The sequence below is a fragment of the Trichoderma evansii genome (genome assembly GCF_050947405.1).
Source record: "Trichoderma evansii strain SZMC 28006 chromosome Unknown GGI43scaffold_4, whole genome shotgun sequence".
In the NCBI taxonomy this organism is placed as follows: domain Eukaryota; kingdom Fungi; phylum Ascomycota; class Sordariomycetes; order Hypocreales; family Hypocreaceae; genus Trichoderma; species Trichoderma evansii.
In genome coordinates, this window is record NW_028145202.1 from 2074327 (window position 1) to 2089804 (window position 15478).

At 52.7% G+C, this 15478-nt stretch overlaps 5 protein-coding genes across 5 annotated transcripts; 2 read left to right on the forward strand and 3 right to left on the reverse strand.

Moving 5' to 3' along the window:
• Nucleotides 1-751: 751 nt before the first annotated feature.
• Nucleotides 752-2238, reverse strand: GGI43DRAFT_301411 (uncharacterized protein). Its single transcript, XM_083201543.1, has one exon. It carries the CDS (start codon nucleotides 1855-1857, stop codon nucleotides 907-909), a length of 951 nt encoding a protein of 316 aa, XP_083063665.1. The 5' UTR covers nucleotides 1858-2238; the 3' UTR covers nucleotides 752-906.
• Nucleotides 2239-2874: 636 nt separating this feature from the next.
• Nucleotides 2875-3790, forward strand: GGI43DRAFT_301381 (uncharacterized protein). Its single transcript, XM_083201541.1, has one exon. The coding sequence runs from the start codon at nucleotides 3082-3084 to the stop codon at nucleotides 3610-3612; it is 531 nt and encodes a 176-aa protein (XP_083063666.1). The 5' UTR covers nucleotides 2875-3081; the 3' UTR covers nucleotides 3613-3790.
• Nucleotides 3791-8969: 5179 nt separating this feature from the next.
• Nucleotides 8970-10035, reverse strand: GGI43DRAFT_301431 (uncharacterized protein). Its single transcript, XM_083201544.1, has one exon. It carries the CDS (start codon nucleotides 9745-9747, stop codon nucleotides 9133-9135), a length of 615 nt encoding a protein of 204 aa, XP_083063667.1. The 5' UTR covers nucleotides 9748-10035; the 3' UTR covers nucleotides 8970-9132.
• On the reverse strand, nucleotides 9989-12888 carry GGI43DRAFT_301481 (MBP1 family protein). Its single transcript, XM_083201545.1, has 4 exons — nucleotides 12739-12888; nucleotides 11994-12366; nucleotides 10242-11939; nucleotides 9989-10147 (listed from the first exon to the last, which is right to left on the reverse strand). Exons 1-3 carry the CDS (start codon nucleotides 12787-12789, stop codon nucleotides 10324-10326), a joined length of 2040 nt encoding a protein of 679 aa, XP_083063668.1. The 5' UTR covers nucleotides 12790-12888; the 3' UTR covers nucleotides 9989-10147; nucleotides 10242-10323.
• A 502-nt stretch (nucleotides 12889-13390) lies between these two features.
• GGI43DRAFT_301394 (actin family) lies at nucleotides 13391-15348 on the forward strand. Its single transcript, XM_083201542.1, has 4 exons — nucleotides 13391-13882; nucleotides 13950-14405; nucleotides 14471-14785; nucleotides 14851-15348. Exons 1-4 carry the CDS (start codon nucleotides 13574-13576, stop codon nucleotides 14911-14913), a joined length of 1143 nt encoding a protein of 380 aa, XP_083063669.1. The 5' UTR covers nucleotides 13391-13573; the 3' UTR covers nucleotides 14914-15348.
• Nucleotides 15349-15478: the final 130 nt, after the last annotated feature.

Here is a 15478-nt window from a genome sequence, read left to right on the forward strand (position 1 = left end):
AAAGAGGGTGGGAAGAGATGTAGAGACTAGCAGCTTCATCTCGCGTATTCGGTAATGAATTGTTACCTAGGAAATATGCACTTCGTACATTAGGCCTGAAACTACCTAGTAGTCCGGCCATGATTAGTCACGAAAGTAAACATTGTTATCAAAAGTAGAGAGAATTTCTAGTAGTGTTTATTGATACGAATAAAGGTAGAAAGAAGAGAAGGAAAAGAAAAGCATTCATCATATCGTCATAATATTCGTAACCCTAATAAGCTGTTGAACAAGAGGAGGAAGAGAGAGGTTGAAAGGGAAATAAAAAAAATGTCCAAGACCCCGATCACAGCTCTTTTTTTCTTTTAACATTCCAATAAAACAGAACTTGACTCCATATTACAGTGCAGCTTAGAAAAAGCCTTTGAATGTGAGGAATAAATAACAACGGAGGAGGGGAACATGCAAATCAAAGATAATGACATGGCCAGCCATCTACCGAGAAACAAAAGAAGAAGAGAAGGCAAAAAAATATGTCGAGAAATAAACAGGGACTGTTGAAGGGACAAGACTGTAAACAAAGAGATGCAGCGATGCGCCACCCATGTAAAAGACATACTACAAAACACAAATAGAAATAAAAATAAGAATGCTGCGCCTCCTGACTTGGTTTCATGCCGTAAGATGATGCAGCCATCTGCTCTTCCCCCTTGCCAGCGCTATTTTCGAAATCTTCTAAGCGAAGCAGTCGAGAGCAACAAGGAAATAGGCAAAGAGGGAAAAGAGGAACCACAACGATAATTAGCGAATGCCGATTTGGTCCGATCGAAGCAACGACGTTGCGCACGTGGATATGCCCCCCTTTTGGGACGACTGGGCTTTCTCCTTCCTCCTTCCACAGGGCCCCCTACCGTCCTTTTCGCCTCATCATCGCATCTCTTCTGGAGTAACATTGGCGCCGTAGAAACCTCCGCCGCTGGCGGCACAAGCTAGACAGGCTCCGCCACCGTAAACACGTGTATGGCGAGTCCAGCCAGCTCCCTCTCGATCGAGGACTGAGATGATCTCGCCTTGCAAATCGACGTTTCGATGGCCATGGCCATGGCCGTGGACGTAATCATCCGCCTCTAGGTCCAGACCAGAGGGAGGCGCAGGCGGCAGTATCCCAGTCGATGGGGGGTAGGAGCTGGGCGAAAAGGCTGGATCAACGGATTCAGCCTTGGGCGATTGCGATAGAGGAGAGTGAGACACAGAGACGCTAATGGGGAACGTCTTAGTGTAGGATCGACGCCGGGGGATGGAGGAGGCAGAATCAGGGCCGTCTGTTTGAAGAGCAGTAGTGGACGTTGAGGACATGTAATCGGGGTTGGGCTGGTGAATGAAGCTCTGGCTGCTGGGCGACTGCTCGTCCAACGTGAAGACGGCTGTGCTCAGCTCCGGCGGAGTCAAAGGTGGCGCGGGAGGCAGCCGGGAGATGAAGGGTCCAGGCAAGGCGCCCCCAGTGCTTCTCCAGTGCGGGTGCTGATCAATGGGAGAAGTCGTCGTCGTCGTCGTCGTCGTCGCTGTCATCGCCGTCGCCGCATTTACATCTTCCGGTTGGTCGTTGACCCCTTGAATCCTCTTTTCATCATCCATCGGGCCAAGGTGTGGCTGGTACTGTCGCTGGTACAGCAGGTTGTAAGTGGGGGGCGATGATGCAGTGGTGTTGCGCCTCGCAGCTGGTCTAAGCCATCGGTAAATCCTCTGCACACAAAAGCGTGCAATGACAAACAAAGCAAAAATGGATAGTCCAGTTCGAACTGAATCCCAAGCGGGCGGCTGGGCTTTCAAGTAATTGTAGTCGGCGCCGGGTAGGCCTCCACGAGTGGTTACGGGCATGGTGGAATGGAGGTGACTGCTTATGGGAATTTGGCCTGGCGCCGTCAGCCGGGGTCCCTGCCAAGTCGCACTATTCCTGCGGTCAGACGGCACTCTTCTGCCCTACGGCGTTTGGTAGGGCGTTTGCAGGGAGACCGAGATACGATGAGGCGGCTACTGGTGATGTGCGCTGCCGTGGGGCAGTTTGGCAGAGAAGAGCAGTCCCAAAGTGGTAATTCTCAGGCCCAGTCTTCTGGACGGTTTCGAGGTCGGCAGCCTCGGATACTGAGTGTGTCAACGACCGCTCCTTTAAGTGAGGCCCGGGAGGCTGAATACGGGCCAAGCCGAAGTGACACCGGTTTATGCGAGAATGTGGCGACTTAAGCGGACGAATTATCTAAAACCAGGCGCAGCTATGGTTGCAAAACGAAGTCTTCTGGGCTGTCTCGTGTCGTAATAGGAACTAAGAAGCAGGCACAACATCGATGGGCCGTCTGCTGCCTATGACAAGGGAAGGGATGCGCGACTCAGTTGAAAAGTAAGTCTCCTTTCCGCTGCTGGCGGCGAAGAGGAACGGCTGACCGGTGAGAGAGAGTGTGTGAGAGTGAGACACGATAACCATAGGAGAAGAGGGAAGGAAAACCGAATGTTTGTCGGGGTGAGATGAACCTTAATATAATTCAAAATGAGATGGGACAGGATACGGTGTGTCTATATGCGTGTGGCTTTTTTTCTTTTCCTTCTTTTTTGCAAACAGAGGGGCACAGCGGCGAGCGAGATACTTCCCACCGCGCTAGATCCCACCGGGGAAGCGCATACTTGGTCGTCTGAAGAAGAGCAGGACCAGATGGCCAGCGGGAGTAGCCTCTCAGCCATTCAAGCTAGCATTAGAGAAACATCCGAGCCAGAGGGGGGTGGCAGTATAGCAGCAGCACCGCTAGAGCGGTCTTGGGCAGCGAACGCCATGTACGAAACAGGAGACTCATGTACAGTAGCACCGCTATCAAGGGCCATGATGCTGATGGCAGCTGGAGCATCGTCGAGCTGGGGGTGTGGCATCAGAGGGTCAGTGCTTGTGATTTGCCTCGCATGGCATGGCATTAGCAGAAGCATTAGCATACCTGTAGTAGCATGTAGGTATTAGCATGGCTGCTAGCAGTAGCATGTCCATTTCCACATTGGCCCCTCCATCTTCCAGCTACTGGGTATCGGCGCCGGCAAAGATGATGGCGGGTCGACTTTGAGATGCGGAATTTGGGTCGCGCCAAGCGGTTGATCCTCTTGGGGGCACGATGGGATGGATGGGCTGTGTCCTGCAGTGCAGCAGTAGGTGCCGGGCAGCGCAGCAGCAGGAAGAGAGCAAAATCCAGAAAGCAAACAAACGGCAGACGGCGAGTGGTGTCTGATAGTGGCAGCTTAGCCGCCATTGGCCGGCTTACCCAGCAGCTAGGCGCAAAAGCAGCAAGGCCCGAGCAAAGGGAGTGTTTCGAGGCCCTGGCGGCACGACAGAGATCCCTGTTTTCAGCAGCCATGAACGCAGCCCGAGGGACTGACGGCGTTCCTGACTCGTCCGCGCCGGCAGCACGCCCCGTAGCACCTGGCAGGGCCGCAGGCATGGAACTTGTTGGGGCCCTGTTTCAGTGCTTTCGGTACCGTCTGGCGAGCCACCAGCCCCCGCGCATTGCACGGTCGGTAGCGAGATCCAGGGAGCCCGAGGCGATTTGCTCTGCTGTTAGCGGAGCCCGCAATCGGCGGGAGCTGGCAGCCGGCGACTGAGCGAGGAGGGGGATTCAGCTGAGGTGAGCCCTATCGAGACGCCCTCGATGCGAGGCCGGTGGGCTTTGGCTTCTGCGCCAGGCGACACAGGCGCTGCGGGCAACGACGATTGGTCTGAGGCTGGCCATGTGGCCGATCCGGGCAGGGAGCAGACCAGAGGGCGTCTTGGTTGGCTTTGGCCGGCCGTGGTGCTGGGCGAATGAGGGCCACGGCAGCGCCAAAAGCTGCGGCGGAAGTACAGCGCGGCCTGTGGCTCTGCCTATTCGGGCAGCAGGCCAGGCGTGCCAGGATGGCTCTGCACTGGCACTGGCACTGGCACTGGCACTGGCACTAGCAGCGACATATCTCCAGTCAAGTCAGCAACGAAAAAACGACGATGGATTTCCGTCAAAGCTAAGCTGGCCAGTTTCGGGCACAAGATCAGACAGATGAGGAGAAGAAGAGAGAAAAAGAGGGGGCGGGACACGTACCTGCGAGAAGGGCCACCCCTCAATCAGACTCTGAGTCCTACGGAGGTACCTCGACCTCGTGCAGCCGCGTGGTAGCAAAACCTCGTCCGGGCTCATCGTGTACGGGTGCAGGTACAGTCACATTATGCAGGAGATACGGCAGGCGGCACCGCGCCAACTCTAAGCTTAGCGGTACTCTATTGGCCCGACCAAGTACCAGCCGGGTACCGTCAGCCCTGCGCTCCTTGTACTGGCCGTACCTGTACCCGGACCAGCGGTGATTTCGGCTGCAGGGCTCGTATACGTTACCAATCCGAGTCGACGACGATTACTTCTACACGCTGCCAGCACTCGGCTTACGGGACCTGTACGAAGCACATACGAAGCACAGCGTGCGTGGCTGGCCTTGACCAAGCTAGACGCTGCTAAAAGCGTATGTGCACTGGCCACGGCGCATCTGGTGGCGTCCTGGGCTACTGCCATGGGCTATCAGAAATAAAATTGCACCGGGTGGCACCGCAGGCGATAGACTTTGGCCGTGAGTTTTCTGCTAAGACTTGTACGGCGGTTCGTGTAGCAAGTTTGTATCGCAAGGGACCGTCCAATGCGCTGGGGCCGCGGCGGGGGCTATGGAGACGTACATGGGTGCTACTTGCCAGGCACGAGACCTGCTCAGCTGAAAAGGCGGCCCCAATTTGGCGATCGGCGGAGCTACTGTGCCTCAACTTACTATAGAAGGAAAAAAAATGACAATATACGAGATACGGAGATATACGAAAAATCGCCACAAAGCCAGCCAAATGCCTGAGCAGCTGGAGATGAAGCTTAAGACGGCTCCTCCCATGAATTACCAAATTACAAAATTAGCCATCAACACACCAAGAAACTACAGTAGGACTTAGACAGCGCCCACCGCGTCCTGCGTCCAGTAAACCGGGACCTAACGGCGGGTGTCAAACTGCGGCAGGGGCCTGTGCCAGTCGCGCATTGATTCTGGAAGCAAATAGAGTTAAAGGTGCGTCACTTGCGTGGTCCAAGACAGCTGAAAAAACCTGGCTACTGCGGGAAATCGCGCGGGCCATCGTGCGGATGTGGTGTGGCGGGTAAATTGCGTGGCCAATGCCCAGACAGCGATACAGCCAGCATGTAGTCACGGGGGTGGATGAGATATAGCAGCCCCGACATTACCGTCTTTGGATGCAACGAGCACGGAAGAGGACCGAGGGGTGCTGCATCAGTTTAATCCTTGGGTAGATGAATGGGTGGATATCAACATCATACTGCATGCCTAGGTACGTGGAGAACAATGTATACTTGACTTATACAGCAAAGCCGCGATATCACATCGGCAGTCTACTTGCAGAAAGCCATCTATTACTACTACTACTAATAATAGTGCTAAAGATAGATGGTAGTACCGGTTATTATTACCTGGTGTGTGCGAATTACTAAGTAGCGTTTAGACTTACACTGACTCGATAAGCGCTCGAATGCTCTATATACGGCATCCCGAGGCTCTTCAAATAGAAGCACGCATTCCTGACGTTGATACCTGACTGAGCATCAAGTATTACAGTAGTAACAGCACATACATGCTGGTACACTAACACGAGTGTGCTCTCTCTCGGGCCGTATTAGGTAGTCGTGGAGCATAGACCCTGCTTCTGCATATATCACTCGTACCATACATGCTGGCGTTGGAGCAATGTGATAGATAGCAAGACCTACATGGCAACACATGCGACCACTCCCGCGTCTGTCAGATTAATTAATTCTCTCAGCCGGCCTATTTTCGCTCAGGATGCATGTGCGGCAATGACGCTATGGCCGCAGGGTGTGCTCTGCGTCGCTGCTTCAACGAGGTACCCGAGCCGCACTCGCATTTTCTTCCGTGTGTAAGACAGACTAGCTGAACCGAGATGTGCAGATGGATTCCATTGCAACAGAACAAGAGAGGTCGTGCTGTTGGCCTGTATACCGATTCTGCCTAGCATCAGCTCTCCAACAGTACATCAATACCTCATCTTCAAAGAGGCGTTCTCCCAAACCCAGAATGTCGGTAGCGAATCATGCTGGATGGAACCCGTGGTCGTCATAGCCATGCCGGCCCAGCTGACCAGATGCCAGTGGCGGGCTTCTAGAACACCACCAAGCAAGCAGCCTCTGCCGATCTCCACAGCACACTGGCCCCTAAAACGAGCCACCACACACGGCGTCTTCAGCGCTGCCGGCGGTGCACGATGTCGCCCCCAGGATTACCGGAACAGAGTAGCGACTGGAGTTACAGGGCCTCTGCTGCAGCGCGCCTTCCGCTTTGGTGACCTTTGCTGCCTGGGCAGGTTCAAGGGAGCTGATGCCTGTTCCTGCTGCTGCTGCTGCTGCTGCTGCTCTTCATCCTCGTCTAATTCTTCCACCTCTTGTTTTTTTCATCGACATCAAAATCCCATTCTCGCACATCCACAGTGGCCAATTTCCTTCAGCCTCACCTTCTCGGCGAATCAACCTGCACAAGCGCATCGTCGCTCTCCCGATCGATCTGAGAAATCAAGAAACAAACTCCGACTATTGAACTATCGGACGCTACGCAGCGCAACGCACACCAGCTACGCCCGAGTTTCCGCACGTCCAGCGCTGCGGTTGGTCCAGCATCGGTTGCTCGTGGGGCGGCAAATTTCTCCGGCCCATGGACCAGATACCGCTTCGACATTTATCCTTCGTTTTCAGCTCGCCGTGGCACGAACCCTGGCAGGCCTGACCGCTGCGGCTCAAATGCGTGACTGCACACTAGCACTGCTAGCATGCATATGCATACCACGGCGTATGCATCTAGTGCTGCTTGTGCAAGTCTGATAGAACGACTCCACGCTGCTCTGGATACACTGCTTCTAGCATGATACGTGTAATATACCGGAAGAGTCGTGCCAGCACCACTACTTCGTGCCACTACTTCGTACCACTATCTAGCCATGGATCGGGCATCAGCAAGCTGCTACCTGCATTTGGGCAGCGTGTCTTGGATCAGCTTCAATCCGACTCTGACTTGGACGTTCTGGCTCTAGCCTGGAAATTGCTCCTCCCCCACCAAGTCTGACCGTGGCCGTAGTCTCAAAAAGGTCGATTGATGAGTAACCTAGCGACTCGTTTCTCGTTCTCGCTTTGCAGTCGACTATATTTCCTTCATTATGCTGTGTCAGCAAGTCAGCTTAGGCCGCCGTACTTCGTGCTAATGGTAGCCGGCGTTGAGGTACCCAGCAGCTATGGTATTGTTACGCCCGTTAATTACCTATGCCTACTTCATCTGGGGGGTTTCCGTCAGCCTTACACACTTGGGGCACCCCCTCCCCCGCTGTTGGTCAGCACGTTAACATCTGCATCTCCATGATCAAAATGGCCTATTTGCTTGAATCTTTCCCTAGGATGACATTTGTCGACCTTGTAGGCGCTATCCTATGGTGCCACATTCAATCCCAGCGCTAGCATGGGCGAGCATGGGCGACGCAGCAAATCACGGCCTGCATAAGAAGGCACTTCCTCACCGTTCAGGCCACAACGTACATCTGAACTTTGTCCCAGGACGGGTTGGTGGATCCCACAGCGCAGCCATCACGACGTCTTGCTCTCTGGCTCCGCAGGCACACGTCGACATGCGTGTACCTGCTCCATTTCTCGGCCGTATGAAGCATTTGATACGAAGCACGGCGTATGTACTTCGTACACCGCACGGGAATCCCCCCCTTAGCCTTCCCCATGCCCTTTAGACTCTCCCACATGATCTCCACCATGCTGTGCAACCACAGGTAAACTGCCAGCTATATGAAGTCTCCATTGCTGGATGCCACGTCGGCTTGCCTCGTTGTCTACGTGGGGCAGGGAGAGCCCATTACCTCATGTCCGAAGCCATTTTCAGGCCGACAGGCATCCGGCTGTAAGCGATCATATGGTGCTACCTCGAGCACCCATGAGTTGTGCCATTGCTCTTTGCCACTCTGACGGTGAGGCTCCTCCAAGCGGCTGCAGATGAAAAGTTACGCTTTCGTGTGGAGATGGCTTTGGACTCGGTAGTCGTAGTATTGGTCCGGCTGCTTGTGCCTGTCTGAAATTTTGGTGGAGTCACCTGCAAGCTATCGGATATCTATCGATGGTTCAGCTGCAATAGCTCTGCGCCCAGTTTTCTTAATGGCCGATGTCATTCTGTATGCCGACTTTAAGTCAAGATTCATCTTTAATACCGACGACGTCTAGCCAGTGTTTACATTTCACACGCATGCGCCTATTTTTTCTTCTCACAGATACCGAACTCCGAATCCTAGACAAGGCCTCGTGACTGGTGTTTCACCGCATTAGACCGCATGTCGGCGTGGTCATTGGATTTTCCTAGCTAATGTACTCCGTACGTACATAACCCTCCGAAGAGCTTGTAGGGTGTACAAAAGTAGCCATCCTCCGTCCGGGTGGTCTTGGGAATAAGCGCCACTTTGAACTAGCACTTACAATTGCACCGACCAGCTTTTTGGGAAATTGCAGCACCCATGAGCCATCTGTTGCGGGCTACATGTGTGGCAGCGGCCGGACAACTTACATACTCTTAACCTGGCATGACTCGCTAGATGGCTTCCAGGCGTCACCCCTATGGACGCGCCGTTCGGTCGAAGCAGCGCCGGGGAGCGAATAGCTGGCCCTGTGCTTAAGCGAACTTATACAGAGCGGCAGGACGGCGTCTACTGCCCGACCAGTCATCTCTACCATCTTACGGTGTATTTACATAGGCGCCCTGACTCAGCTGCTCACCTGACGCCCATACTATGCAGGCCGTCTGAGCCAGTCGCCGTTGGCTTAGCTCCTCCAGAAGCGGTAATCCTTCAGTCGCAGTCCCACCACTCCGAGGGTCCAACCAGCCGCAGGCCGGGCATGTCGCTTCGGGCAGGGATTTTTTCGGAGCTTGCTATTTTAATCATAATGGAATCTTCATCTCGATTTGACTGACTCACAGTAGTGATAATCCTTGGGCTCGATTTTTTTTTCAAGCTGCGGGGCATATCCCGTTCCTGCTGCGGCATGTCATTTCATAATCTCACGCGAGCTCCAAAGAGAAATACGCAGCTACCCATTTGGTTGGATGTGGACCGAGCTGCCCGGACATCCGTCTCCGGAGGGGTTGGGTCATTCGGATCGGAGATCGCCGCCGTTGGTCTCTCAAGCTAGGACCTGTGCCGCAACCAGTTTGTCTCAGACAAACTCTTGTGGATTGGCGCTTCATACACGAGAGATACGAAGACGAATGCCGACAGCATCGGCATTTCGCTATGCACTTCAAAATGTCATAGCTGCCCATCTCCATGCAGCCCGTCATGGTCGCATAAGTTGCACGCCGTAATGCTACCCCGGGGCAAACGGGCTCCACAAACCTGTCCCCAGCGCCGAATATGCCGGTCCGAGACCCGCGAAAATTGGTTCTCTCGCAACACTGTGGCAATTGCTTCAAAGGAAACAGACTCTCTTTGCCATGGCGCATGGAAGTTGCCGTGAGTTTACAAACAAGTTGATTAATCATGACATTACTAGATTTGGCCTCAACAAGACGTTTGGAACACAGAACAATAAAAGAGAGAAAAAAATAAACGTCGACGAATATGTGGTAAAATTGCTGAACCCCCAGTGCAGGACCCGCCGCCAAAGAGCCATCCATCCCTGGGGTTGATATATGCGTTCCGCTCAATAACTGCTATATAGTACTCTTCCATGAAGACTTAGCCACCAAACCGCTAAAAAACGTATCTCATCAAATGTTCTTGCTACTGTCAAGGTGGGTAGTCAGGCAGCAAGTAAGCTTTGCCTGCCACCCCTCCTTCTTCTCCTTTTCCGACCACGTAAACACACATACCCGCACATCCATTCCCCTCAGAAATAAAAATAGAGAGTGAGAGAGATAAAGGGGAAGAAGAGTAAGCCGGGTGGACTCTGATGACATCTTATAAAATGAAGGGGGCGGGAATTCTCTTTCAGGGATATATATCCTTGGAAAGAAGTTAGAAGAGATAAAAAAAAAAGGAAAATTTTGCGCATGAAATGTGGTGTATCTTTTCCTCCTCGCTTTTGCTCTTCCATTCATAAATTTGGATTTTTCAGACAGAGGGGTGTCTTGTTATCCATCTTCTTGTCACTCCCCGCCCATAGATATGCTCGCTCTCTTTTTCAAGCCGTTGTAAGAAATAAAGAGAGAAAAACAGCAAAAGAGAAATACCGAAAAAAAAAAGGAGAAAAATCACATCACTGCAAAATCCATCGGCTCACCACCTGCTGGCGTTGAACCGTCCAGGTCGTGCACCTCGCGCTCCTCTTCCATCATATCAATTAGGCTGTCGAGGTTCGCATCCAAAACGTCCCCGTCCTGTGAGTCCAGGCAGCGCTTCAGAAGGCGCCGGTACTTTTCGATTTTGTCGCCGACGCCCACCATACTCAGGGCGTCGACGTACTCGGTCTCCGCTTGCCGCTGCTCCATAAGCATTTGGCTCAGCTGGCGCGCGAGCGTAAGCCTTTCCTCATACGAGTCGTCCTGCATGCTACTGCCGCTGCCGTTGGGGTTGCTGCCGCTGCCGTCGCCATTTAGCTTGGTCATTTCGTTTTCCACCGCCTGATGAATATGCAGCCGGTTCTGATGCGTGATTAGCGACAGGACGTTGTGCCTCACGAGGTTAGCCTCGTTCATGACCTTGGTGGCCACGTCGTCTGGCTCGAGCTGAGCTTCGAGCTCTGTGATTTGCTGCCGCACCGCATTCAGCTCGGCCTGGGTGTTTGTGAGTATGCGCCGGGCCTCTGCCTCTGCGACGTCCTTTTCGTGCCACTCCTCGTCATAGCTTTTCGCGAGGAGCTGAAACTTTTCCATGATGAGCGGGGATATGCGCGACTGCACCGTCGTGGCCGCCGCTGATTGGAAGGACAGAGGGAGCTTCCGCACCTTGTCACCACCCGCACCCGAGAAGGCGTCCCGAAATGTGGCGCGCCGCTGTGAGTCCGGCGCAAAGGGAGACGATGACCGCTGTGGCCCACGGTCTTTCTTGGAGGCGTTGAGCTCCATGATGAGATCTTCTGCGCGGACGCCCTCGTGGTTGGCAATGTCCGTCGAGGCATTACGGCCCAGTAGCGCGCGGATGCATTTCCTCGCGTTGCGCTGTGCCGCGAGATGTAGGGCGGTGTTTCCTTCGCTGTCTTGCATGTCAATTAACCGCTGGAATGCACTCGGTTCGAACACCTCTTGCAGCTTGTTGAGTATGTTATCTAGGTAATATCTTGAGCAAGACGGGCTGTAGACACGACCGTTCTTCATGATGGCGGCGTGGTGGATGACAGTGCATCCTTGGTTATCCCTAACGTCCACCGTCTCAAAGAGCTCCTTAATGACGGAGGGGAACGTCTGTTTGTCGTAGCAGTTTGTAAAGTTGACCGATCTCATAAAGGGCGTCTCGCCACGAATATTCCGAACGGCAACGTCTGCGTTGAATCTCTTGAGCTGCTTGATCACGTCCACGTCGCCCATAGCGGAGGCCCAGTGTAGGGCTGTGTGATTCTCAGCATCGATAAGCCAGTTTGGCTGAAAGTTTGGCGGCGGATCGGGCTTCACTGCTGGCTGCTCATTTCTTGAAAGGAGGAAATAATCAAGGAGCTCGTCTCCATATACAGCGTGCTGCTGCTCTGTAAGGTCCTGTAACTGCTCTTCTCTCTTTCTCTTCCTGTGCGCTGTGGGAATGTGACCCATATCGTAGCGATCATCTTCGGCCATGTAAGAGGCTGATGCTACAGTGAGATTGTCTGGCGTGTCATCCTCGATGCCGGCCATGACGTTCTCGCTGTTCTCATACTCCTCGACAACTGGCATGACAGCTGAAGCTGCGTTAGTAACGCTGGGAGGCGCATGGCTAGCGACCTTGGACCTACCCGAATTCCATTTTGGAGGTGGAGGACGGGACTTTGGTGCTTTAGGCTTGCTTGCGTGCCTAGGCGCGGGAGGAGGGCTTTCGTTTCCGGGGACGAACTCGAATATGGGTCGAATCTTGTCGTAGATGCTATGTCGCTGGGCGAGGGCCTCGCCGGCCTCGAGGGGGATCCATGTTCCCTGGTATTTGCCATAACCTCCCTGGATCTTCTCGTGGACATCTTTTTGTACGTCTCTTTCTAAGATTCTCGTTCGGGCTGGTTTATCAAAGCCGGCGGCTTTTAATATGTGCGTTGCGTTGATCCAGTCGTCATGTCTCCTTCGCATGACATGTTCTTTTTGGTCGCCGCCGAATTGGAATTCGTAAACGGGAATCTGGAGGGAGAGAGGCGTGATTAGTTTATTTGATGGCATTAAATGGCTTTATCAAGCTTCGTTTCGCATGTGACAGTTGAAAGAAGAAAAAGAAAAGAAAGCATCCAGGAAGGGTAGCAGCAGAAATGGCAAATAAAGGAAAAGCTCCAATATTTAGCCAATGCATCTTCTTGTTCTCCTCTTCATCTCCTGCATCTCCCTTTGAATCAATGCGTAGGATCATGCATTCATAAAAGCTGGTACTTTTTATGCTTTCCAGATTTTTCTTTTCTTTTCTTTTCTTTCCCCAATTCAATCCATTGCCTCAATGCAACCATTCCGCAGTTCAAAGCCGGCCGCACAATCATCGTCGCATCAATGGGGATCTCTTACTCCACTGTACGTGGCACTGAAAATGCCACCGCCCGCATTGCCCTTGACCATCTCGACGATGGCAAATGCGGCACAATATCAAACAAAACAGCCGTGAATCGTTGCAAGCGAGGGCCAATGGTGAGAGCGAAGAGTGACGGAGGTCGAGGTCTCTTTAGATGGTCGGGCTGGGGCGCAATGGTCGGTCGTCAGGGTCAGGCAGAGCTTTTTCGGGCCTCGCCATAAGGCAGATTGAAGAAAGCTTGGATCGATGTCACGTCGGCGACGCGGTCTGCGGTGGAGGAGACGCGCAGCCACGCGAAACCACTTTAACAGCCGTCTCTGCTGCGTTTTCCTGCCTGAGGCGCCACAGCGGCGGGATGTGGCCCCACGTGATGCGGGTGTGGCTTGCGCATTGGATGCCAGTGAAGCTGCCAGCGCGCTTGTGGCTGGGGTAATAGCTGAGGAGGGAGCTCCATCCAAGTGCATGCGAGAGATGATTAGACGGCCAGAAGCGCCAATCACTCACGACCACAACTTTGGAGCAAGGACGAGGCGCTGAATGGTCACTTTGAGCCTGCAAGGCCTGCAACCCGACGGCTTCGTGCGCTTGTGATTTTTTTTTCCGACCAGACTACGACAGAGACATCTTTGCCCCTCACCGATCCAATGCTGTGGAGACCCTGAACGAGAGCTGGGTAAAGACAACAAAGATACTCGTTTAAAAACGCCCGAGTAAGGGGAAACAGCCAGCCGAAGCAAAACAGCGGGCGAGACATACGACGGAGAACGAGGAGGATAGACGGGACGATCGAGTTGTGACTGGATCGTTTGAGCCTGGGCTCAGTACGCGAAAATGACGGAAATACTGCACAATGCCCCAATTGTGCTAGACAACGGCTCGGGGACGATTCGCGCCGGTTTCGCGGGAGAAGATTTGCCCAAATGCTTCTTCCCGTCGTGGGTTGGCCGGCCGAAGCACCTGAGAGTCTTGGCTGGCGCGCTGGAGGGCGATCTCTTCATCGGAAACAAGGCCTCCAACGAACTGAGGGGCTTGCTCAAGATCCACTATCCGCTGGAGCATGGTGTCGTTACTGATTGGGATGATATGGAGAGGATTTGGGAGTACGTGTACGGCGAGGGACTCAAGACCCTGAGTGAGGAGGTTTGTGCAACAGCTTCAGCGTTGACGATGATATGAGAGGAGCGATTTCGCGCTGACACCAAAACAGCACCCTGTATTGCTGACAGAGCCTCCTCTGAACCCTCGAAGCAACCGCGACACGGCTGCGCAGATTCTTTTTGAAACATTCAACGTTCCCGCGCTGCATACGTCTATCCAGGCAGTATTATCGTTATATGCCAGTGGCCGGACGACAGGTATCGTTCTCGACTCAGGCGACGGTGTGTCGCATGCGGTGCCCGTATACGAAGGTTTTGCGATGCCCAGCAGCATACAGCGTATTGACGTTGCGGGCCGAGATGTAACGGAGTATCTCCAGACACTATTGCGCAAGAGCGGCTACATCTTCCATACGAGTGCGGAAAAGGAAGTGGTCAGACTGATCAAGGAGAGCGTGTCGTACGTGGCGCACGACCCGAAGAAGGAGGAGAGGGACTGGATCGGAGTGAAGCCAAATGAGAGCAAATTCGCTGAATACGTCTTGCCAGACGGCCACAAGCTGAAGGTTAGAATGGCGACGAGCGTAAAACTGGGAAATTTTATCTTGTTTGTTTACTGACATTTGGGTAGATTGGAGCCGAGCGATTCAGAGCGCCAGAGATTCTGTTTGATCCCGAGATTATCGGCCAGGAGTATCCCGGTGTCCACCAGATTGTGGTTGATGCTATTAGCCGCACTGACTTGGATCTCCGAAAATCACTCTACAGCAACATTGTCTTATCCGGAGGCAGCACGCTGACAAAGGGCTTTGGCGACCGACTCCTGACAGAACTGCAGAAGCTGGCAGTCAAGGACATGAGAATAAAGATTTTTGCGCCCCCGGAACGCAAATACTCTACATGGATTGGAGGAAGTATTCTCGCTGGCTTGAGTACATTCCGCAAAGTAAGTGGCCTTTTGTGTGATTTGATGGGAGACTTTAGTTATTGCATTTGCTAACAGTGGGATAGATGCTTGTGAGCATTGATGACTGGCACGAGAATCCGGATATTATCCACACGAAATTCACATGATTGATGACGATAATTGACGCTGGCGTATTGGCATAGAGGAGAGCGAAAGTTGTTCTTTGCATGTCTGGTTGCTTCACGCTGAAACGAAGCGCACGTAGTTGATGAAATTTCTCTCAAAAGACGACAAGCTGCTTTGATACTCAACAACAGAAGAGAAAAAAAAGAGAAACAAAAAAAATTGACAAAATTTCCAAAGGGGGGTTTAGAAGCCTGAGGGTGTACGACTAATCTTCTTTTCTTTTTCTTTTCTTTCTCACGAAAAAGACATAAAGACTTGGTTTATATGATACAGAGATGGAAGGTGGAACTTTTTTTACACATGGAGCAAGCGGGCATTAGATGAGGGAGTTGTAGGACTTCTGTCTGATAGATAAAGAGAGCCTAATGATACCCCGATTTTGCGGTTGAACTGATGGATTGGGTTTGAAGCTCTTTTATGTAATGTATGTTGAATGTTGACTGACTGTATATGCGTTGATAATGAAATATGTCGATGTTAGCTAGAGGGGCTTTTTGTTGTTTGTTCTGTGAGTTGTGTGGAAAGCTTTGTAAGGGGCTTGCGGCT

Coding starts and splice junctions, on each gene's coding strand:
- GGI43DRAFT_301431 (XM_083201544.1), bottom strand. CDS start 9,747: ATGGATGGCTCTTTGGCGGCGGGTCCTGCACTGGGGGTTCAGCAATTT.
- GGI43DRAFT_301411 (XM_083201543.1), bottom strand. CDS start 1,857: ATGCCCGTAACCACTCGTGGAGGCCTACCCGGCGCCGACTACAATTAC.
- GGI43DRAFT_301481 (XM_083201545.1), bottom strand. CDS start 12,789: ATGGTCAAGGGCAATGCGGGCGGTGGCATTTTCAGTGCCACGTACAGT. Junction 12,367..12,738: donor TCAGTGCCACGTACAGTGGA/GTAAGAGATCCC, acceptor CTCTCCCTCCAG/ATTCCCGTTTACGAATTCCA. Junction 11,940..11,993: donor ACCTCCAAAATGGAATTCGG/GTAGGTCCAAGG, acceptor ACGCAGCTTCAG/CTGTCATGCCAGTTGTCGAG.
- GGI43DRAFT_301381 (XM_083201541.1), top strand. CDS start 3,082: ATGCGGAATTTGGGTCGCGCCAAGCGGTTGATCCTCTTGGGGGCACGA.
- GGI43DRAFT_301394 (XM_083201542.1), top strand. CDS start 13,574: ATGACGGAAATACTGCACAATGCCCCAATTGTGCTAGACAACGGCTCG. Junction 14,406..14,470: donor CAGACGGCCACAAGCTGAAG/GTTAGAATGGCG, acceptor ACATTTGGGTAG/ATTGGAGCCGAGCGATTCAG. Junction 14,786..14,850: donor GCTTGAGTACATTCCGCAAA/GTAAGTGGCCTT, acceptor ACAGTGGGATAG/ATGCTTGTGAGCATTGATGA.